The following is a 16,745-nucleotide window of genomic DNA, read 5'->3' as shown; positions in this document are numbered from 1 at the left end:
AAGGATAAGTGATATAACACCTGGTTGTCCCCTTCCGGACCACGGTGTGCAGTGACAAGCCTGGCCTGTAAGAAAGTTGGTACTGCATTTTTTTGTTTGTTTTTGTTTTTCTAGACAGGGTATCTCTGTGTAACCTTGGCTGTCCCAGACTCACTTTGTAGACCAGGCTGGCCTCAGTGATCAGCCTGTCCCTGCCTCCTGAGTGCCCTGAGCTGTGTAAGAAAACAGGCTGAGGAGGGGAGCAAGCCGTAACAGTCCTCCATGGCCGTTGCTACAGCTCCTGTCCAGTTTCCTGTGATGAACTATAAACTCAAAGCTGACATAAATACCCTTTTCTTAGACAAGTTGTTTATGGTCAGTAGTTTACCACAAGAGAAAGCAAACTAAGACGGTATCTAAGTATAAGTCCATAGCTTTTAAGTCACTCATCTATGCAGTAATGCCAAATCATTTACCTAGAAAAACCATATTTCTCAGAACTCTGCAGCTCACCACCTTAAATTAGCAAAGACTGTCCAATCATTTACATTATTTTATTTGGAAATGTTTAACAGTACAATGAAACTAAACTTCAGAGACAGTGAATGTCATCAGTTTAGGCATCATCAGTTTATTATAAAAGGGAGGAAGTGAAATTATTTACATGATGAAATAGTTGACAGCATCAGCGGAATGGGTAGCGTCATGTGACACATTTCAACAGTGATTTCAGTCCACGTACTTTCCAAGAATGTCACCATCTCTAAATAAGAAATAATCCTGTGAATAAAGAAACCATTGGTTAAGACAGTAATAGCAAACACAAAACTTACTATTTTTTTCTATTTGAAAATCTGTGTTTATATATATATTTTTTTATTTAATTAATTTATTCAGATTACAACTAAATTGTTATCCCATTACTTGTATCCTCCCGTTCCTCCCTCCTGCTTTCACCCTATTCCCCTCACCTAGGCCTAAGACCGAGGGGGACCTCCTTGCCCACTATATGATCATAGGCTATCAAGTCTCATCTTGGTAGTCTGCTTATTCTTTCTTTGAGTGCCATCAGGCCTCCCCACCAAGGGGAAGTGGTCAAATATGGGGCCCCAGAGTTGATGTCAGTCAGTCCCTGCTCTCCACACAACTGTGGAGAATGTGCTGTCCATCGGGTAGATCACAGTAGGGGTTTGATGTTTACTACTTGTATTGTCCTTGGTTAGTGCTATACAAAACTTATTTTTTACATTATTAGCTTTACTTACCTTGTCATCTAGAACTACTTTGGTGCCTCCATATTCTGGAAGAAGAACTTTGTCTCCAACTTTCACACTGACTGGTTGAATCTCTCCACCCTTAAGAAAACAGGTGCTTGTTAGCAAAGACATCTTGTTTGCAAGACACACAGTGAACTTTTTGTTTCAGCTATGTACACCAGGAGCCTCCTGCATCAGCTTTGTAAGTGTCGTAATTATAGAAAATGTGCTCACTCAACTCCAGTATGTTCTTAGGTACCCGATTATCGGTTAAGCTAATAATTTACATTAACTGTAGATCCTTACTAATTAGCGTTACTGTAGGTACAATGTGAAAAAACAGTGGTTTACACTAAAACTACACTTCAGTAGGCAGCTAAAGTTGGTTACTTTTTTAATTGTTAACTATCAACACACCTGTAGCCCCAGTGAAATAAAACAGCTCATAAAACCAGATAGTAAATGGTCACATTTGACTTCTTGCAACTAAATAAAATTTGGTATTAGTTTTCTCTATTTAATACACATCTATTGATTCAATGCCCTTGTTGTCAAAGATTGAAGCAGAAGGCCCACTCCCCCCGCCCCCCAAAACACTCCAGAAGCTAAGTAACAAACATTCAGAATAGTTCCATCTGCCTTCTCAAGCATGCCAACTAAAGCTCCCAATGTCAGAGATAAGCCAACAGCCTGGGCACCCCTACCATTTCACCCTTTCTTATTGGGGAAAAGGGGGAGAGTGCAAAGACAGGGTCTATGTAGCCTCGACTGGCCCTTAATTCTGGATCCCGCTGCCTCTGCACCCTCCCCACACACCACTGCTAGAATTATAGTTTTAAAGTGCCTTATTAAATAAATACCTTCCAATTCTGAAAAGGCCGAGGGTTTTATCTAGCTGCATGATCTTTTGTCTTAACTACTCACAATTTAAAGAGTAGGCTACAAAGTAACTACCAAAGCCATTTCATTTTGTGAGGTTTTCCTTTTCTTTTTTGAGACATAGTCTCACCCCGTACCTCCCTGCTGGCCTAGAAGGCTCTACAATCCACCTTGGCCTCCAAAGAACCAGGTCTACAGGCATGAACCACCATCTTAGCAGGTACTGGAGTGTGGGGCACTGCAGAGGAAGCTCAGTGGGTAAAGGGACCCATGTGGCAGCTCACAACCGTTTGTAACTCCAAGACCTGACACTCCCATATAGACATACATGCTGGCTAAACACCAACGCACCCAAAATAAAGGTTTAAAAGGGGGATAGGGTGCGTAATCCCCTACATACTGCGGACCAGAAACCATACCATTTCAGCGAGACTTTGTCTTAAAGTAAGGTCGAGATGCCTCTGCAAAAACAGCACACACACATGTGCGCATACGCACACACTCGCAAATACTGTGTCTCCATTCGTTAGAATAAAACAATTCTACAATCCTTTCCCTTAATGTGTGGTTCTTTGCGAACTCTAATTACTTCGAAAACAGCATCTGCTACTTAAAAAGCCTCTTTTGCTAACCTAGGATTTACTATTCCTTTTCTTCCCCAACACTCAAAACTCAGTAATAGCTGCAATTTACCTTTCCTTTCGCGCCTGATCCCACAGCCACTACTGTTGCTTGCAATACTTTTCCTTGAGACTTTTCTGGAAGCATAATGCCACCTTTGGTTACGGTTTCGGCAGCACTCCTTTCAACCAGCACTCGGTCGAAGAGCGGAAGAAACTTTCTAAACGCTTGTCCAGCCTGCAGAGAGGAATGTGTTCAAACAGTCTGTAGTTAAGTACGTTCGTAGTGTCAGAGTGCACCAACTGTTAATACCGCAAGCCTTAGGTCTTAAAAGGGTCAAAGCGTTCCCAAACCACAAGACAATTCAAGTGTACCTTTAAAATATATTCTTCAACGTCTCACTCTATATAAGACAAACTGAATTTTCATTCCATGTCTGTTGGGTGCGGGGCGGTGGTGGTCTTCACTGTTCATCAGAAACCACACTACTTTCAACCGCAACCTTGGTCTACTCCAAGGTCAAACATTTCCCTTTAGATTTTTTTTTTTTTTAAATTCGAGTAACGCGGGGAGTGGTGTCACTTTGAGCCCGGGTCGGACTTTTTCCAACAGGGGACACATGCACCAAAGCCCTGCCAGGGCAGGTGGGCTTGAGTGTGTGTGTGGCATTCGGGTTCCCGCCCCCTGGCCCAGACGCCTGCCGCCGCACATGTGCGTGCAAAGAAGCCGTGGTGGAGGGTGAGTCGCACAGGCCTCGCTTCTGCAGAGCCACGGGCGGGCGCCGGGCACCGAGTGGACCCCCACTCCCCGTCCTGCCAGTCCTATGGAGCACACGGGCACGCCGTGGGCCGCAACCCACTCACCATGACTTGCAGCCGCAGCGCCGGACTCCGCACTCAGACCGCCGCTGCAAGGAGAGTCCTGCGGTCCAGCCCCGGACACGTGAAAAAGGCCACGCCGCGCGCAGGCGCACTCAGCCCCTGAGCGTGCGAGAGGGCGGCCACGCCAGCGCGCGCGCCGATTGGTGGCGAGGGCTCCGCGCAAGGCCGCCGACGGGGGCGGCGGGAGGCGGAAGAAAAGGGGAGTACTTTCTAGGCTTTTCCAGGCGGCCCCTGGAGGTGAAAGAACGAGCCCTCCGTCAACCCCCCCTTTCCGGAAATGACGCCGCTTGACCTTTGACCCACGGCAAGCGGGGCGCCTTCGGGAAGATTCTAGAACGGCACTTGGCCCGGGAACTAGCGTACGGCGGCGGGGGACCCGCGGGGCTGAGGCCGCTCGGGTACGGAGGGCGGGGCCGAGCGCGCCGCATGCAGATTGCAGGGCTCCGGGGCGTCGGGGGAGGGGGAGCGGGGCGCGCGCGCTCGCGGGGCCGCTGGGCGGGGCGGCGGAGGGAGGGGACTCGGGCTCATTGCGGTGCGCGCCCTGCGCTCGGTCCCTCACTCGCCGCCGACGGCCTGCCTCGCCGAGTCCTCTCCCGCCGCCGCCGCCCCGCAGGTACGCGGCCTTGGCATGCACGGCGTGCAGCGGGGACGGAGCACGGGGGCTCTGGGGACAAGTGTGGCCGCAGGCTCGGCTCCCCTCGTCCTGGCCCGGTAGGGCCACGCGGGTTTCGTCACGTGCGGTGGGGACCACGCGACCCAGGCCAAGCGCGGGAGCAAGGACGGGCCAGGGTGGGAACCGCTGGGGCCCTCCGGTGCCACTTGGCGCCCCGCGCGCCGCTGGACTCTGACGGAGGGTGGTCGCGGTCCCTTCTCGTCCCCTTTGGCTGCAGGGACCGGGCGCCTTGGCTTTGACCTTGCTCGGGCTCGTGGTCGGGAAGACACGTGGGGCCGCGCGGCTGGGCTGGGCTGCCGCCATGCTAGCCGCTATGCTACAGTAGCTCCGGGTGCATACCTGCGGACACCCCCCTCCTGAGTCGGGTTTTGCACCGTCATAAGGACTTGTACAGTTCCCTGGGCACTTGCATCTGGAACCTGCCTCGCTTACGACAGCCTGATTTTTTTTTTCTACCCCACCCCCCACCCCAGACACTTTCGGAGTGGGTCCGCTCCCAAGGCCGCTTTGGCAGTGAAAAATTAACTCGCGCCTGCAGGTGTGGGTGACCATGGGGAAATGGTTTCTTGGGCTAGGTGCTGTAGGTCAGGAGTGGGGGCGGTCTCCTTAGTCCTGAGGCTGCAGCGCCGTTTGTGGCCCAGGCGCGGCGGTTACCAGAAGACAGCTAGCAGATCTCCCATCGAGCCTTCCATGTTTTGAAACACAGGTGGACAAGTTTGTCCTTAGATAATAGTGATCTTTTTTTTTTTTTTCTCCCTCCCCCAGAAATGCTTCGACTACCTACAGTCCTTCGCCAGATGAGACCAGTGTCCCGGGCACTGGCTCCTCATCTCACTCGGGCCTATGCCAAAGACGTAAAATTTGGGGCGGATGCTCGAGCCTTAATGCTTCAAGGTGTAGACCTTTTAGCCGACGCTGTAGCTGTTACAATGGGGCCAAAGGTAACAGAATACTTAAATCATGTTGATTAAAGAATAGTGTTCTGTAGCTGCAAGACCAGACTATTTTGGTATCAAGTTTTGTGAAAATCTACTTTGCATGTGGTATAATTTGGTGGCTTGGGGAATGTTACTGAAGAGTTTGGTAGTTGGCCATTCTGGTCTTAACATTGCTTCCGCCGATTTGAGGGACTTTTCGTGCAGTGTGATGTAATAGAGTAGAAATAGCTCAAGGAGGATTTCCAAACTTGAGGCACAATTAATCTTGTGTGTGTGCTTGCATTAAATTTTGGATCCTTTCCCAGTACTTACAGGGTATAGGGGGGGAAAGTACAGGTCAAGTCTAATAATACGTGTAAAATTGAAGGTGAGAGGTTTCACTTAGTTTACTGAAATACCCTAATATATGTAAGTGCACTTAAAGTCATTACTTTTTTAAGGTTTTGTCTTTGTCTGCATTGGTGTTCTGCCTGTCTGCATGTCTGGGTGCTGGAGATTGGACTCCGGGTCCTTTGGAAGAGCAGCCTGTGCTCTTTAACCACTGAGCCATCTTTTCTCTCCATACTTCCTGCTGCCATTTAAGGCAGGGTTGTTAATTGTGTTCCTGGGTGGCCTGGAACTCTGTCTCTGCCTCCAAGGGCCTGGATAAAGGTGTGCACCAGCACTGCAGGTTATGTTTCTCCTTTTAAGATGGCTTAATTTGCATTGTTCCGTAGGTAATTGTCAGCACCACACATCTCCAGAAGTGTTTTCACTTGCTCTTGGAAAGAAACTTGTGGTTTGGCTCTTTGAGAGAGTCTCAGCAGCTTAGTCTGGCTTCTAACTCCCTGTGTGGCAAGGCTATCCTTGAACTCCTGATCCTCCTCCCTTCCACCCCCCAAGTGTAGGAATTGAGTGTACTGCTTCCTGCATGAATTTATTAAGACAAGGTCTGTAGTCATAGCTGACCTAGCCTCAGATCAGTGCTGAGGTCAAAGGCTGTGATCAGACTCAAGCGTGCTTGGGTAGAGAGCTGCAGTACTTTGATACGGTCCAGTCACTTTAAATTGGTGTACAGTGACCTAAAGAGGTGCAGAATCCCAGCACGTAGGAGGCGGAGGCAGGTGGATCTCTTGAGTTCTAAACCAGCCTGGTTTAGAAATTGAGTTTCAGGACAGCTGGTACTACACAGAGAAACCCTGTCACAAAAACAAACAAAAAGCTGCATAAAGTACTGTTTACATACCTCAAGACAGGATAGCAGTTTGGTTCAAATTCAAAAGTTGCCAAATTGTGCCATATTTTAAAGTTACCTATTGAATAAAAGGAAGAACATACTAGTCTTAACCTTGCTGGCTGGTATTTATTGAATGAACGTTAAAGTAGATCGAGCTTTAAAAATAGCAGTTCATGGATTGGAGAGAGGGCTCAGAGGTTAAGAGCACTGGTTGTTCTTCCAAAGGTCCTGAGTTCAATTCCCAGCAACCACGTATAATGAGATCTGATGCCCTCTTCTGGTGTGTATATGTAATAAATAAATAAATAAATAATATATCAAGAAAAAATAGCAGTTCGTAGCCAGCCATGGTGGTGCGGTCCTCTAATCCCAGCACTCAGGAAGCAGAGGCAGGCAGATGTTTGTGAGGACAGCTAAGGCTACAGAGAGAAACCCTGTCAGAAAAGCAAGAAAATAAAAGAAGAAAAACTAGTTCATAACCAACACTCAAGTGCAAATGAAGTGGAGAATGTCCTGGGGTTTGGTGACCATCTGTGAGGGCCAGGCTCTGTCTCCTTTTGTGCCTCATTCAAGTTAGACACCTGGCAAATTAGCGGAGTTCATTTTTGTCTGCCTAAGAGTGTTGATGAACGTGGTCTTTGAGATTCATGTTGCAGGACGTTGCAAATGACAACTTTGAAGCTTGCTGTTGAGGGTTGCTGTTCTCTTCTGTCGCTGTAGGGAAGAACTGTGATTATTGAACAGAGTTGGGGAAGTCCCAAAGTAACAAAAGATGGGGTCACCGTTGCAAAGTCAATTGATTTAAAGGATAAATACAAAAATATCGGAGCTAAACTTGTTCAGGATGTTGCCAATAACACAAATGAAGAGGCTGGGGATGGCACTACCACTGCTACTGTTCTGGCACGTTCTATTGCCAAGGAGGGCTTTGAGAAGATCAGCAAAGGGGCTAATCCAGTGGAAATCCGGAGAGGTAAGAGTACCATGTCTCTTGTTTTGGTTTTTGGGGCTCTTAGCCTTTTATCTTTGTTTTTGTTTGGTTTTTGGTTTTTTAAGACAGAGTTTCTCTCTGTAGAGAGGCTGTTTATTGCATTTGTTGGAGAGAGAGAGAATATGTATGCGGGTGTGCATGCGTTCTTGGTGGGGTTGCCCTCTCCTACCTTTATGTCAAGATCAAACTCATGCCTTCAGTGAGTCATTTAATGGAAGTGAAACTACTTCATGTTTTGTTAAGAATGGGTAGGATCTCCCTCTTAGCCTGCCCTGGCTTGGTGCCCTCTATAATCCATGTGGCTCTCAAACTTAGAGCAATCCTCTTGTCTCAATGTCTTGGTGCTGGGATTACAGATGTGAGCCACCACTCAACATCTTGGTCAAGTTTTCAAAATGTTACTTAATTGTAAAATTACAAATGACTGTGTGCATGCCATGTCACTTGGTTCAATTAGGAGAGCACAGACACAGAGCTTGCAGGGAATGTTAGGTATCTGTACGCTGGTACTCAGCTTGGGAACCATGATAAAATAAGCATTGTAGTGACATATGTTCTTGAACTAGGTGTCATGTTGGCTGTTGATGCTGTAATTGCTGAACTTAAAAAACAATCTAAACCTGTGACAACCCCTGAAGAAATTGCTCAGGTAAGGATTTTATTTCATGTTTGAAAAGACTTGAGTGACTAATTTGGATCTTTTGGCTGTTCTAGAATTTGACCTATAGACCAGGTTGCCCTTGAACTCAGAGATCCACCTGCCTCTGCTTCTGAGGTGCTGGGATTAAAGGCTTGTCCCACTGCTGCCCTGCCTACTAATTTGGATCTTAATGGGTCTTTTGTTTGTTTGTTTTACATGGCTATAAAATAAGATTTGTGGTATTGGCAAAGATGTTCTAAAGTGCTGTCAATGTGCCCTGCCCTATGTGGGTTCAAACCTGGTCCTTGAAGCATAGTAGGCAAGTGTTTTTTATGGGTATGTGCCTGTGTGTGTCTGCGTCTGTGCGTGCATGAACCCTACAAGAAGGTGTTAACCACTGTGTGGGTGCTGGGTACTGACCTGAACCGGAGTCTTAGCCCCTGAGCCATCTTTCCAGCCCTTTTTGTTTATTCTTAATGTACCAAAGAATGGAAGGACTGAGAGTGCAGCTCCATTCAACCAGTACTTAATTAAAACTGCAAAATAACAGTTTAGAGGGCCCAGAGGGAAAGAGGGTTGAAAATACTAATCTTATTTCAGGTGGCTACAATTTCTGCAAATGGAGACAAGGACATTGGAAACATCATTTCTGATGCAATGAAAAAGGTTGGAAGGAAGGGCGTCATCACAGTGAAGGCAAGTGTGGGGCTTTATATGTTTGATAACACGTCAATGGGGTGTCTGTCAGCTGTTTTCCAAATAAAAAACATGAATGTTCTTTTAATGGAAACTCCAAAACACTCTGGTTTACCAATAAAGACTCAGGAGCCAGATGCTCAGGTGAAAGCCTGCTAGCTCAGAGAGACAGAGAAAGCACCAAGCTGACAACTTTCCTGCTCAGCTGACGACGGCCCAGGGGGGAAGGCCAAAAAAACCACAAGGCAAAGGAACTAAAGAGCTAAAAGCTCCTACTTCTACATGATGTCTTAAATACTCATCACAAAGTCCCTCCTAATGCCTGTCAGCTGCTTTGTTGCTCTGCCTCTTGACCTAGGGTTAAATTAAACCCTATGTACAGAGCTCTTGGATTAAAGATGTATGTTAGGGCTCAACCACAGGAGGCAGGGATGTACAGTCCCAATCTTAGGGATCACACTGGGATCAAATACTCTGCAACACATGAATCTCTTGTTTGTACCAGCACAGTTCCTTCCTTTGTCTTGACATCTGTACTGAGTCACTGCTGGTCTGTGAATTGGGAGCTTTGCCTCCTAGAATAAGTTTGGCCAACTTAAGTAATATGTTCTCGAGCTAGCTGTAAATAAAAGGGAGAATGGCGTAAGGCTTCACTTTGCAGCTCTGACTGGCCTGGGACTGTATAGGCTTCAACCTCAAAAGGATGGCATTCTTCTGCTATCTCTTCACTGATGGGAGCAAAGGCTTGTGTCCCCAGGCTCAGCTTTAATCAGTGTTTTCGTAGTTAGATGCTCCACAGCATTTCTGTGCTGAGTCCTTACACTTGAGTAGTCTGTTGAGTAGTTGTTTGTTTGTTTTTTGAGACAGGGTTTCTCTGTGTAGCCTTGACTGTCCTGGACTCACTTTGTAGACCAGGCTGGCCTTGAACTCACAGCGATCCACCTGCCTCTGCCTCCCAAGTGCTGGGATTAAAGATGTGCGCCACCACTGCCCAGCTGGTAAAAGATTGTTATTTTCTATGTATGAGTGTTTGCCTGAATATGTATATGTGTGTACCACATGTACGCCTAATACCTCAGAGTACAGAAGAAACAGCAGATTCTCTGGAACTGCAGTTGCGAGCCAACGTGTGGGTGCTGAGAAAACCTAACCTGGCCCTGCAGCAAACGTTCTTAACCTTGAGCCATCTTTAGATTTAGCTTCCCAAGTTTTGTTTCTTCATTGAAATCCATTCCTCTAATTCTTTGGCTTTTTATAGGATGGAAAAACCCTGAATGATGAGTTAGAAATTATTGAAGGCATGAAGTTTGATAGAGGATATATTTCCCCATATTTTATTAACACATCAAAAGGTAAGTGCAAGTCAGTAAATGAAATCTTTAAAATATACTTTAAGCTGTAAATAAACTGTCAACCATAGGAAGTGAGATGATGAAACAAGTGAAAATTGTTATGTTTCAAAAGTTAATGGTTCAGTAAATGAAGAGAAAAATATGAGTTACTTGTCTATTTATAGAAGTAATTTGTTAGTTTTTTTTTTTCAGTACTATTAAAATTCGGGTTTATTGCTCATGTTTTTATAGGTCAAAAATGTGAGTTCCAAGATGCCTATGTTCTGTTGAGTGAAAAGAAAATTTCTAGTGTCCAGTCCATTGTACCTGCTCTTGAGATTGCCAATGCTCACCGGAAGCCCTTGGTCATAATTGCTGAAGATGTTGATGGAGAAGCTCTAAGCACACTGGTTTTGAACAGGTAATGGACAGTGGATTGGGTGGTTTATATATCTTCATGTAGAAGGTGATTTGTGTTGCTTTTTTGTTTTTCAGACAGGGTTTCTCTGTGTAGCCTTGCCTGTCCTGTAAGTCAGGCTGGCCTTGAACTCACAGAGCTCCACCTGCCTCTGCGTCCCGAGATCTGGGGTCAGAGGTGTGCCCCACCACTGCCTGGCTTGACGTGTGTCACTTTTTGGACTTCATTCCATGCTTGATCTGCGTGCTTCAGTTTAAATGTTAACATGATTAAATGTTCTTTACAGGCTGAAGGTTGGTCTTCAGGTTGTAGCGGTCAAAGCTCCAGGGTTTGGGGACAATAGGAAGAACCAGCTTAAAGACATGGCTATTGCTACTGGTGGTGCAGTAAGTAGATGATTGTCATGCTCCTTTGCTCGGTGATGTTTGCTCTTCTAGACTGCAAAGAATAGAATGTACACTTCATAAATGGATATGGCTGTTCCTTTCTATTAGTTATTTAGAACATACTGATTGAGTTATGGTCACATTTTTAACTTGCTGAGTTTAGCCTAAGAGTGGACACGATTAAAATTTCTCAAAACCTAAATAAAACTAGCTCCAATTTCTTTTTTAAAATTATGATTACAGTGCTCTGTCTGCATGTATGCCTGCAGGTCAGAAAAGGGCATTAGATCACATTATAGATACTTGTGAGCCACCATGTCGTTGCTGGGATTTGAACTCTGGACCTCTGGAAGAGTAGCCAGGGGTCTTACATGCTGAGCCTTCTCTCCAGCCCCTAAAACCAGTTCCAATTTGTATATGATTTTATTCAGAGCTTGTTTTGAGATACCAGTGGTCTTGACATCTCAAAGACAAATAGCATTTTTCTTTACTGTGTGTGTGCACGTGCACATGCACACACACATTTTATCTGCATGTATGCACACCAGAAGAAGCATCCACTTGACCTCATAAGACTTCAGGTATAGACAGATGTAAGCTGCCGTATGGATGCTGAGATTTGCACTAGGACCCCTGGTAGAGTAGAGCAGCCTGTGCTCTCGACTGCTGAGTCATCTCCAGCCCTAAAAAGCTGTTCCTCCACACAAAGTGTCTGTACATTTAGTGATGAGCCTGGTCTAATGGAAGACATTAATAGCACACTGCTCTCACAGGTATTTGGAGAAGAGGGCTTGAATCTAAATCTTGAAGATGTGCAAGCTCATGACTTAGGAAAAGTTGGAGAGGTCATTGTCACCAAAGATGACGCCATGCTTTTGAAAGGAAAAGGTGACAAAGCTCAAATTGAGAAACGTATTCAAGAAATCACGGAGCAGCTGGACATCACAACCAGTGAATATGAAAAGGAAAAGCTGAACGAGCGACTTGCTAAACTTTCAGATGGCGTAGCTGTGCTGAAGGTAAGAGTGACTTGCACTTCAGCTCTGAGCCAAGTGACTGTGGAGGTTACCAATAGTAATTAAATATCTTGTGGTGTGTGTGTGCGCACGCACACGTGCACAACCACACTTGCCATGGGTCACACATAGCAGTCAGGAGCAGCAGTTAGTCAAGTTAGCAGTTACCTGTCCACTGTGGTTCCAGGGAGTACTCAGGCCAGTGGGCTTGCCAGACAAGCCCTTTGACCTAATTGGGCCATATCCCAAGGCCTTCTAAGTCTTAAACAGGCATCTGGCCCTGACTGGTGTTGTGCTGCGGACTGAACCATTCCTTACCCTGTGTGGTACAAGCAGTCTGACACCACCCAATTTACAGACTTTCTTTTTTCCTCTTCTATGTGTCCATCTCTACCCTAGAAGTCAGTTTATAGACCAGGCTGGCCCTGAACTCAGAGAGATGTGCCTGCCTATGCCTCCTGAGTGCTGGAGGCATGTACCACCACTGCCTGGCTAGCATCTTTTTCCTAAACCACAGTTTACTTTGTTGCTGTGGGAAGTTCTGGAAAAGTTCTTTTTTTGGGTAGTGGGGTACAGTCCTCAGAAGTCTGAGTCCCAGCCCCCGGTAACGAATAATAACCTTTTATTTTAGAACTGCTTTTATTGTTGCTTTTGTTTTGAGCTCTAGCCCAGGCTAGAGTTGGGGTAATCTACTTGCCTTAGGCTCTGGAGTGCTGTTGTCATAGCTGTGTGACACCACACCCAGCTCAGCACAGGCTTGCCCTCCAAATGGCTTCAGGTGGTCATTGCTGACTATCATTCTTTCCATCTGTAGGTTGGAGGGACAAGTGATGTTGAAGTGAATGAGAAGAAGGACAGAGTCACTGACGCCCTCAATGCCACAAGAGCGGCTGTTGAGGAAGGCATTGTTCTCGGAGGGGGCTGCGCTCTGCTCCGCTGCACCCCAGCCTTGGATTCACTACAGCCTGCTAATGAAGATCAGAAAATAGGTACAGATTAGCTTTTGAATGAGTTTGTGACCTGGTTCTGTTGTTGAAAAGTGGTATTGTTGATGCCAGAGAGGTAATTAACAGTGTACCTTTATTTTATAGGGGATGAGTACTTTCACACATAGGACTTTGATTTTTGTTTTTATTGCTCTTGTCCTTAATTATTTTGTGTGGGGGGGGGGCATTATTTTTGCCTGTATGTCTTTGTGTGCTATGTGCATGCAGTGCTCTCAGAGGCCAGAAGAGGGCATCAGATTCCCCTGGATCTGGAGTTAACTGTAGTAGTGATCTGCCACATGGGTGCCCAGGATCAAGCTAGGCCCTCTGGAAGAGCAGCCATCTCCAGCTCCTCAAAAGGGGAAAACAAAAGTAAATTTGTGAAAATGTGTTTTCTTTGTAGGTATAGAAATTATTAAAAGAGCACTCAAAATTCCTGCAATGACTATTGCTAAGAATGCAGGTGTTGAAGGATCTTTGATAGTTGAGAAAATTCTGCAGAGTTCCTCAGAGGTTGGTTATGACGCTATGCTCGGAGACTTTGTGAACATGGTGGAAAAGGGTATCATTGATCCAACAAAGGTAAGTGATTCAGCGTTTCTTAAACATTGGTGAGTTGCTCTGTTTTATATGGTTTTCATTCTTTCTTAATCATTTTACTAAAAATATTTTCTAGGTTGTAAGAACTGCTTTACTGGATGCTGCTGGTGTGGCCTCTTTGCTAACCACAGCTGAAGCTGTAGTGACAGAAATCCCTAAAGAAGAGAAGGACCCTGGAATGGGTGCAATGGGTGGGATGGGAGGGGGTATGGGAGGCGGCATGTTCTAACTCAGAATAGTGTTTTGCCCTTATCAATGAACTGTGACAGGAAGCTCCAGGCAGGTTCCTCACCGCTAACTTCAGAGAAGTGACCTGAAGAAACTGACTGAAGAGAAGGCTGGCTGGTCACTGTAGCCATCAGTTACTGGTTCCCATCGACAATATACAATGGTTTACTGCTGTCATTGTCCATGCCTACAGATAATTTATTTTGTATTTTTGAATAAAGACATTTGTACATTCCTGATACTGGGTGCAAGAGCCATATGCCAGTGTCCTGCTTTCAACTCAAATCACTGAGGCATTTCCACTGTTCTGTTACAGTCAGGATTGTAGCGCTGTGTCACCACATGAGAAGTTCAGAAGCAGCCTTCCTGTGGAGAGAGAATAATTGTGTACAAAGTAGACAAGTATCCAATTATGTGACAACCTTTGTGTAATAAAATTTTGTTTAAAGTTCCTGGTTTTGTTAGCTCTTCCGTGGTCTTGAAGATGAGCCAATCAGAGCACACACAGTTGGGTATATAGAAACACCCTACCTATGTTCTGAGGCCTGGGCATAAAGGAGAGTGTGTAGCCAGGCATGGTAGCACACGCTTTTAAGCCCAGCACTCGGGAGGCAGAGGCAGGTGTATCAATGTGAGTTCAAGGCCAGCCTGGTCTACAGGATGAGTCCAGGACAGCTAAGGTACACAGAGAAACCCTGTCTTGAAAGACCAAAAAAAGGGGTGGTGGTGGTTTTTCCTCTGAGTGTAATCCTAAATTGTGTAGAATCTGGGCTGGCCTTGTCAGCTGCTTGCTATGCTAGCAAGGGTGCTTTAACTTGGTTTCCAGTGCTGGAGATACAGAAATAGGGAGATCCCTGGGCCTTAGAGCTAGACAGTCTTAACCAGTTAGTGAAAGCTTCCAGCTTCAACCCTGAGGACTCAAAATTGTCCTCCTGCTTTGGTGTGTGTTTGCCCAAATATAAAGTCAATAGTTTAGAAAAAAAATATATTTGTGGGTACCTTGGTCAGTACTAGCTGCTAAACACGTTTTATAAGCCCTTCAGTCAAGGATGACCAGGGATCCAGCTAATTAAATATGAGGCCCTAGGTTTAATTCCCCCTCCCCTGCAAACCTTTACATACATCCCAAACAGTGAAGTGTGCATTTCTTAGCGTGGAAGAATCAAGAAGGTCAGTTAAAGATGCAAGAATGTATTGTAGATTCAGCAGGCTCCAGAAAGCAAGATCTGGCTGTTTCCAGTTTATTTGAACAAAGGATGGAAATTCCCAGAATCAGAATGAGCCAGAAATGGAAAAGGGCAAACACTGGTCCAGTAGTTTAGCTGTGGAAATGTACTTGCATCTACTTCAAAAATAAGTAACCAAGAGGAAAGGAACCCAGACAGTCACTGCTTTCTCAGAAGAGAAACACCAATAGTGTTTCCATTGGCAGAAATAGCCACAGGTGGATAGAGATGCGCTGGTCCAAGACCCCTGCAAAGCAAATGGCTGGCCTGATTTCAAACATGCAGCTCCAGTCTGGCGTCCAACATCAATGTTGAAGTAACAGGAAATACTTAAGAAATGTGGATTAATATGCTGTCCATCTGGATAGGGGTTCTAGTTTACTGCATGCGTTGTCCCTGGTTGGTACAGTAGTTTGAGCAGACCTCCCCCCCCCCCCCCCCCCCGGGTCCAGATCAGCCAGCCTTAATGGTCTTTTAGGGTTCCAGGAAGCTCTGGGTCCTATTTCCCCATTCTCCCTTAACTCACCCGGAGTCCCAATAGAAAGTGCCAGTATCTATCCCAATCTCCTGCTAAGTGAATACATTGCTGTTAGGCTAGTGTCCAATTATGAGTATATAATGTGTATCTTTCTAGGTCTGGATTGACTCAGGATGATCATTTCTAGTTCCATCCATATGCTTACAAATCTCAGGATTCCCTTGTTTTAATAGCTGAGTAGTACTCCTTAGTGTAAATGTACCACAGTTTCTCTAGCCATTCTTCGACTGAGGGACATCTAGTTTCCAGGTTCTAGCTGGTGGTACTCAGAGGAAAAGTACTAGGATGAGACCTGATACACTGTGATCATATGGTGGGTGAGGAGGTTCCCTTCTGTCACAGACCTAGGGGAGGGGAATAGGATGAAAGAGGGAGGGAGGGGGGAATGGGAAGATAAAAGTGAGGGGATAACAGTTGAGATGTAATCTGAATAAATTAAATAAGAAATGTGGTTTAAGCCGGGTGTGATGGCACACCCCTTTAATCCCAGCACTGGGGGAGGCAGGTGGATTGCTGTGAGTTTGAAGCCAGCCAGGTCTACTGAGTCCAGGACAGCCAAGGCTACACAAAAGGAAAAAATAAAATAAAACAGAAGAAGAAAAGAAGAGGGAGAAGGGGATTTGGTTTGGTTTGGGTGGGTTTTTGGTTTTTTCCCAAAACAGGGTTTCTCTGCTTAGCAGTGGCTGTCCTGGGGCACTCAACGGAGACAAGGCTGTCCTCAACGCACAGAGATCAGTTGCCTCTGCCTCTCCAGTGGTAGGACTAAAGCTGTGTGCCATCCCTGACTGAAAATGGAAAAAAAGCAGGAAATCTACAAACCATAAACTATAAACTGAGCACCTTCAGGAGGCTGAGGTAGGAGAATGAAAAGTTGGAGGCCACCCATGGTTAAACAATTAAAACCCTGTCTCAGAAAATATAAAAAGAGAACCAATACTCTCAAATTACCCCAACCAGGTAGAAGGGGAGTCCAAGAACTATCTACCTTTGTCATGAATAATCAACTGAAAAAACTGTCCAGAGGGCTGCAGACATTCCATAGGTAAGGGCACTTTCTGCTCTTATAAATGATCTAAATTGGGTACCCAGTGCCAAAACCAAGGAAGCCCACATCTGTAACTGGCCTTCTGTGGGCACCTGCATTCACACAAACCCATGCACATACACAATTTTGAAATGAATTATTAGTAGCTATTATTTTGATTTGTCAAGACAAGGATTCTCTGTGTAGTCCTGGCTGTCCTGG

The 16,745-nt window shown here is 45.7% G+C and overlaps 1 protein-coding gene across 2 annotated transcripts; it reads left to right on the top strand.

Moving 5' to 3' along the window:
• The first annotated feature begins 3,917 nt into the window (after window positions 1-3,917).
• Hspd1 (heat shock protein family D (Hsp60) member 1) lies at window positions 3,918-14,187 on the top strand. 2 transcript variants are annotated; one of them, XM_051153828.1, is made up of 12 exons: window positions 3,918-4,014; window positions 5,055-5,230; window positions 7,164-7,416; window positions 8,001-8,083; window positions 8,675-8,770; window positions 10,029-10,122; window positions 10,354-10,522; window positions 10,806-10,905; window positions 11,679-11,924; window positions 12,736-12,910; window positions 13,311-13,489; window positions 13,584-14,187. In XM_051153828.1, the coding sequence occupies exons 2-12, from the start codon at window positions 5,057-5,059 to the stop codon at window positions 13,734-13,736; spliced, it is 1,722 nt and encodes a 573-aa protein (XP_051009785.1). In that variant the 5' UTR covers window positions 3,918-4,014; window positions 5,055-5,056; the 3' UTR covers window positions 13,737-14,187. The 2 variants fall into 2 exon arrangements, with proteins under 2 accessions (XP_051009785.1, XP_051009786.1); XM_051153829.1 differs by lacking the exon at window positions 3,918-4,014 and adding an exon at window positions 4,202-4,229.
• Window positions 14,188-16,745: the final 2,558 nt, after the last annotated feature.

This window comes from Acomys russatus, chromosome 12 (assembly GCF_903995435.1).
Source record: "Acomys russatus chromosome 12, mAcoRus1.1, whole genome shotgun sequence".
NCBI classification, from domain to species: domain Eukaryota; kingdom Metazoa; phylum Chordata; class Mammalia; order Rodentia; family Muridae; genus Acomys; species Acomys russatus.
This window is presented reverse-complemented; position numbering and strand designations above follow the sequence as displayed.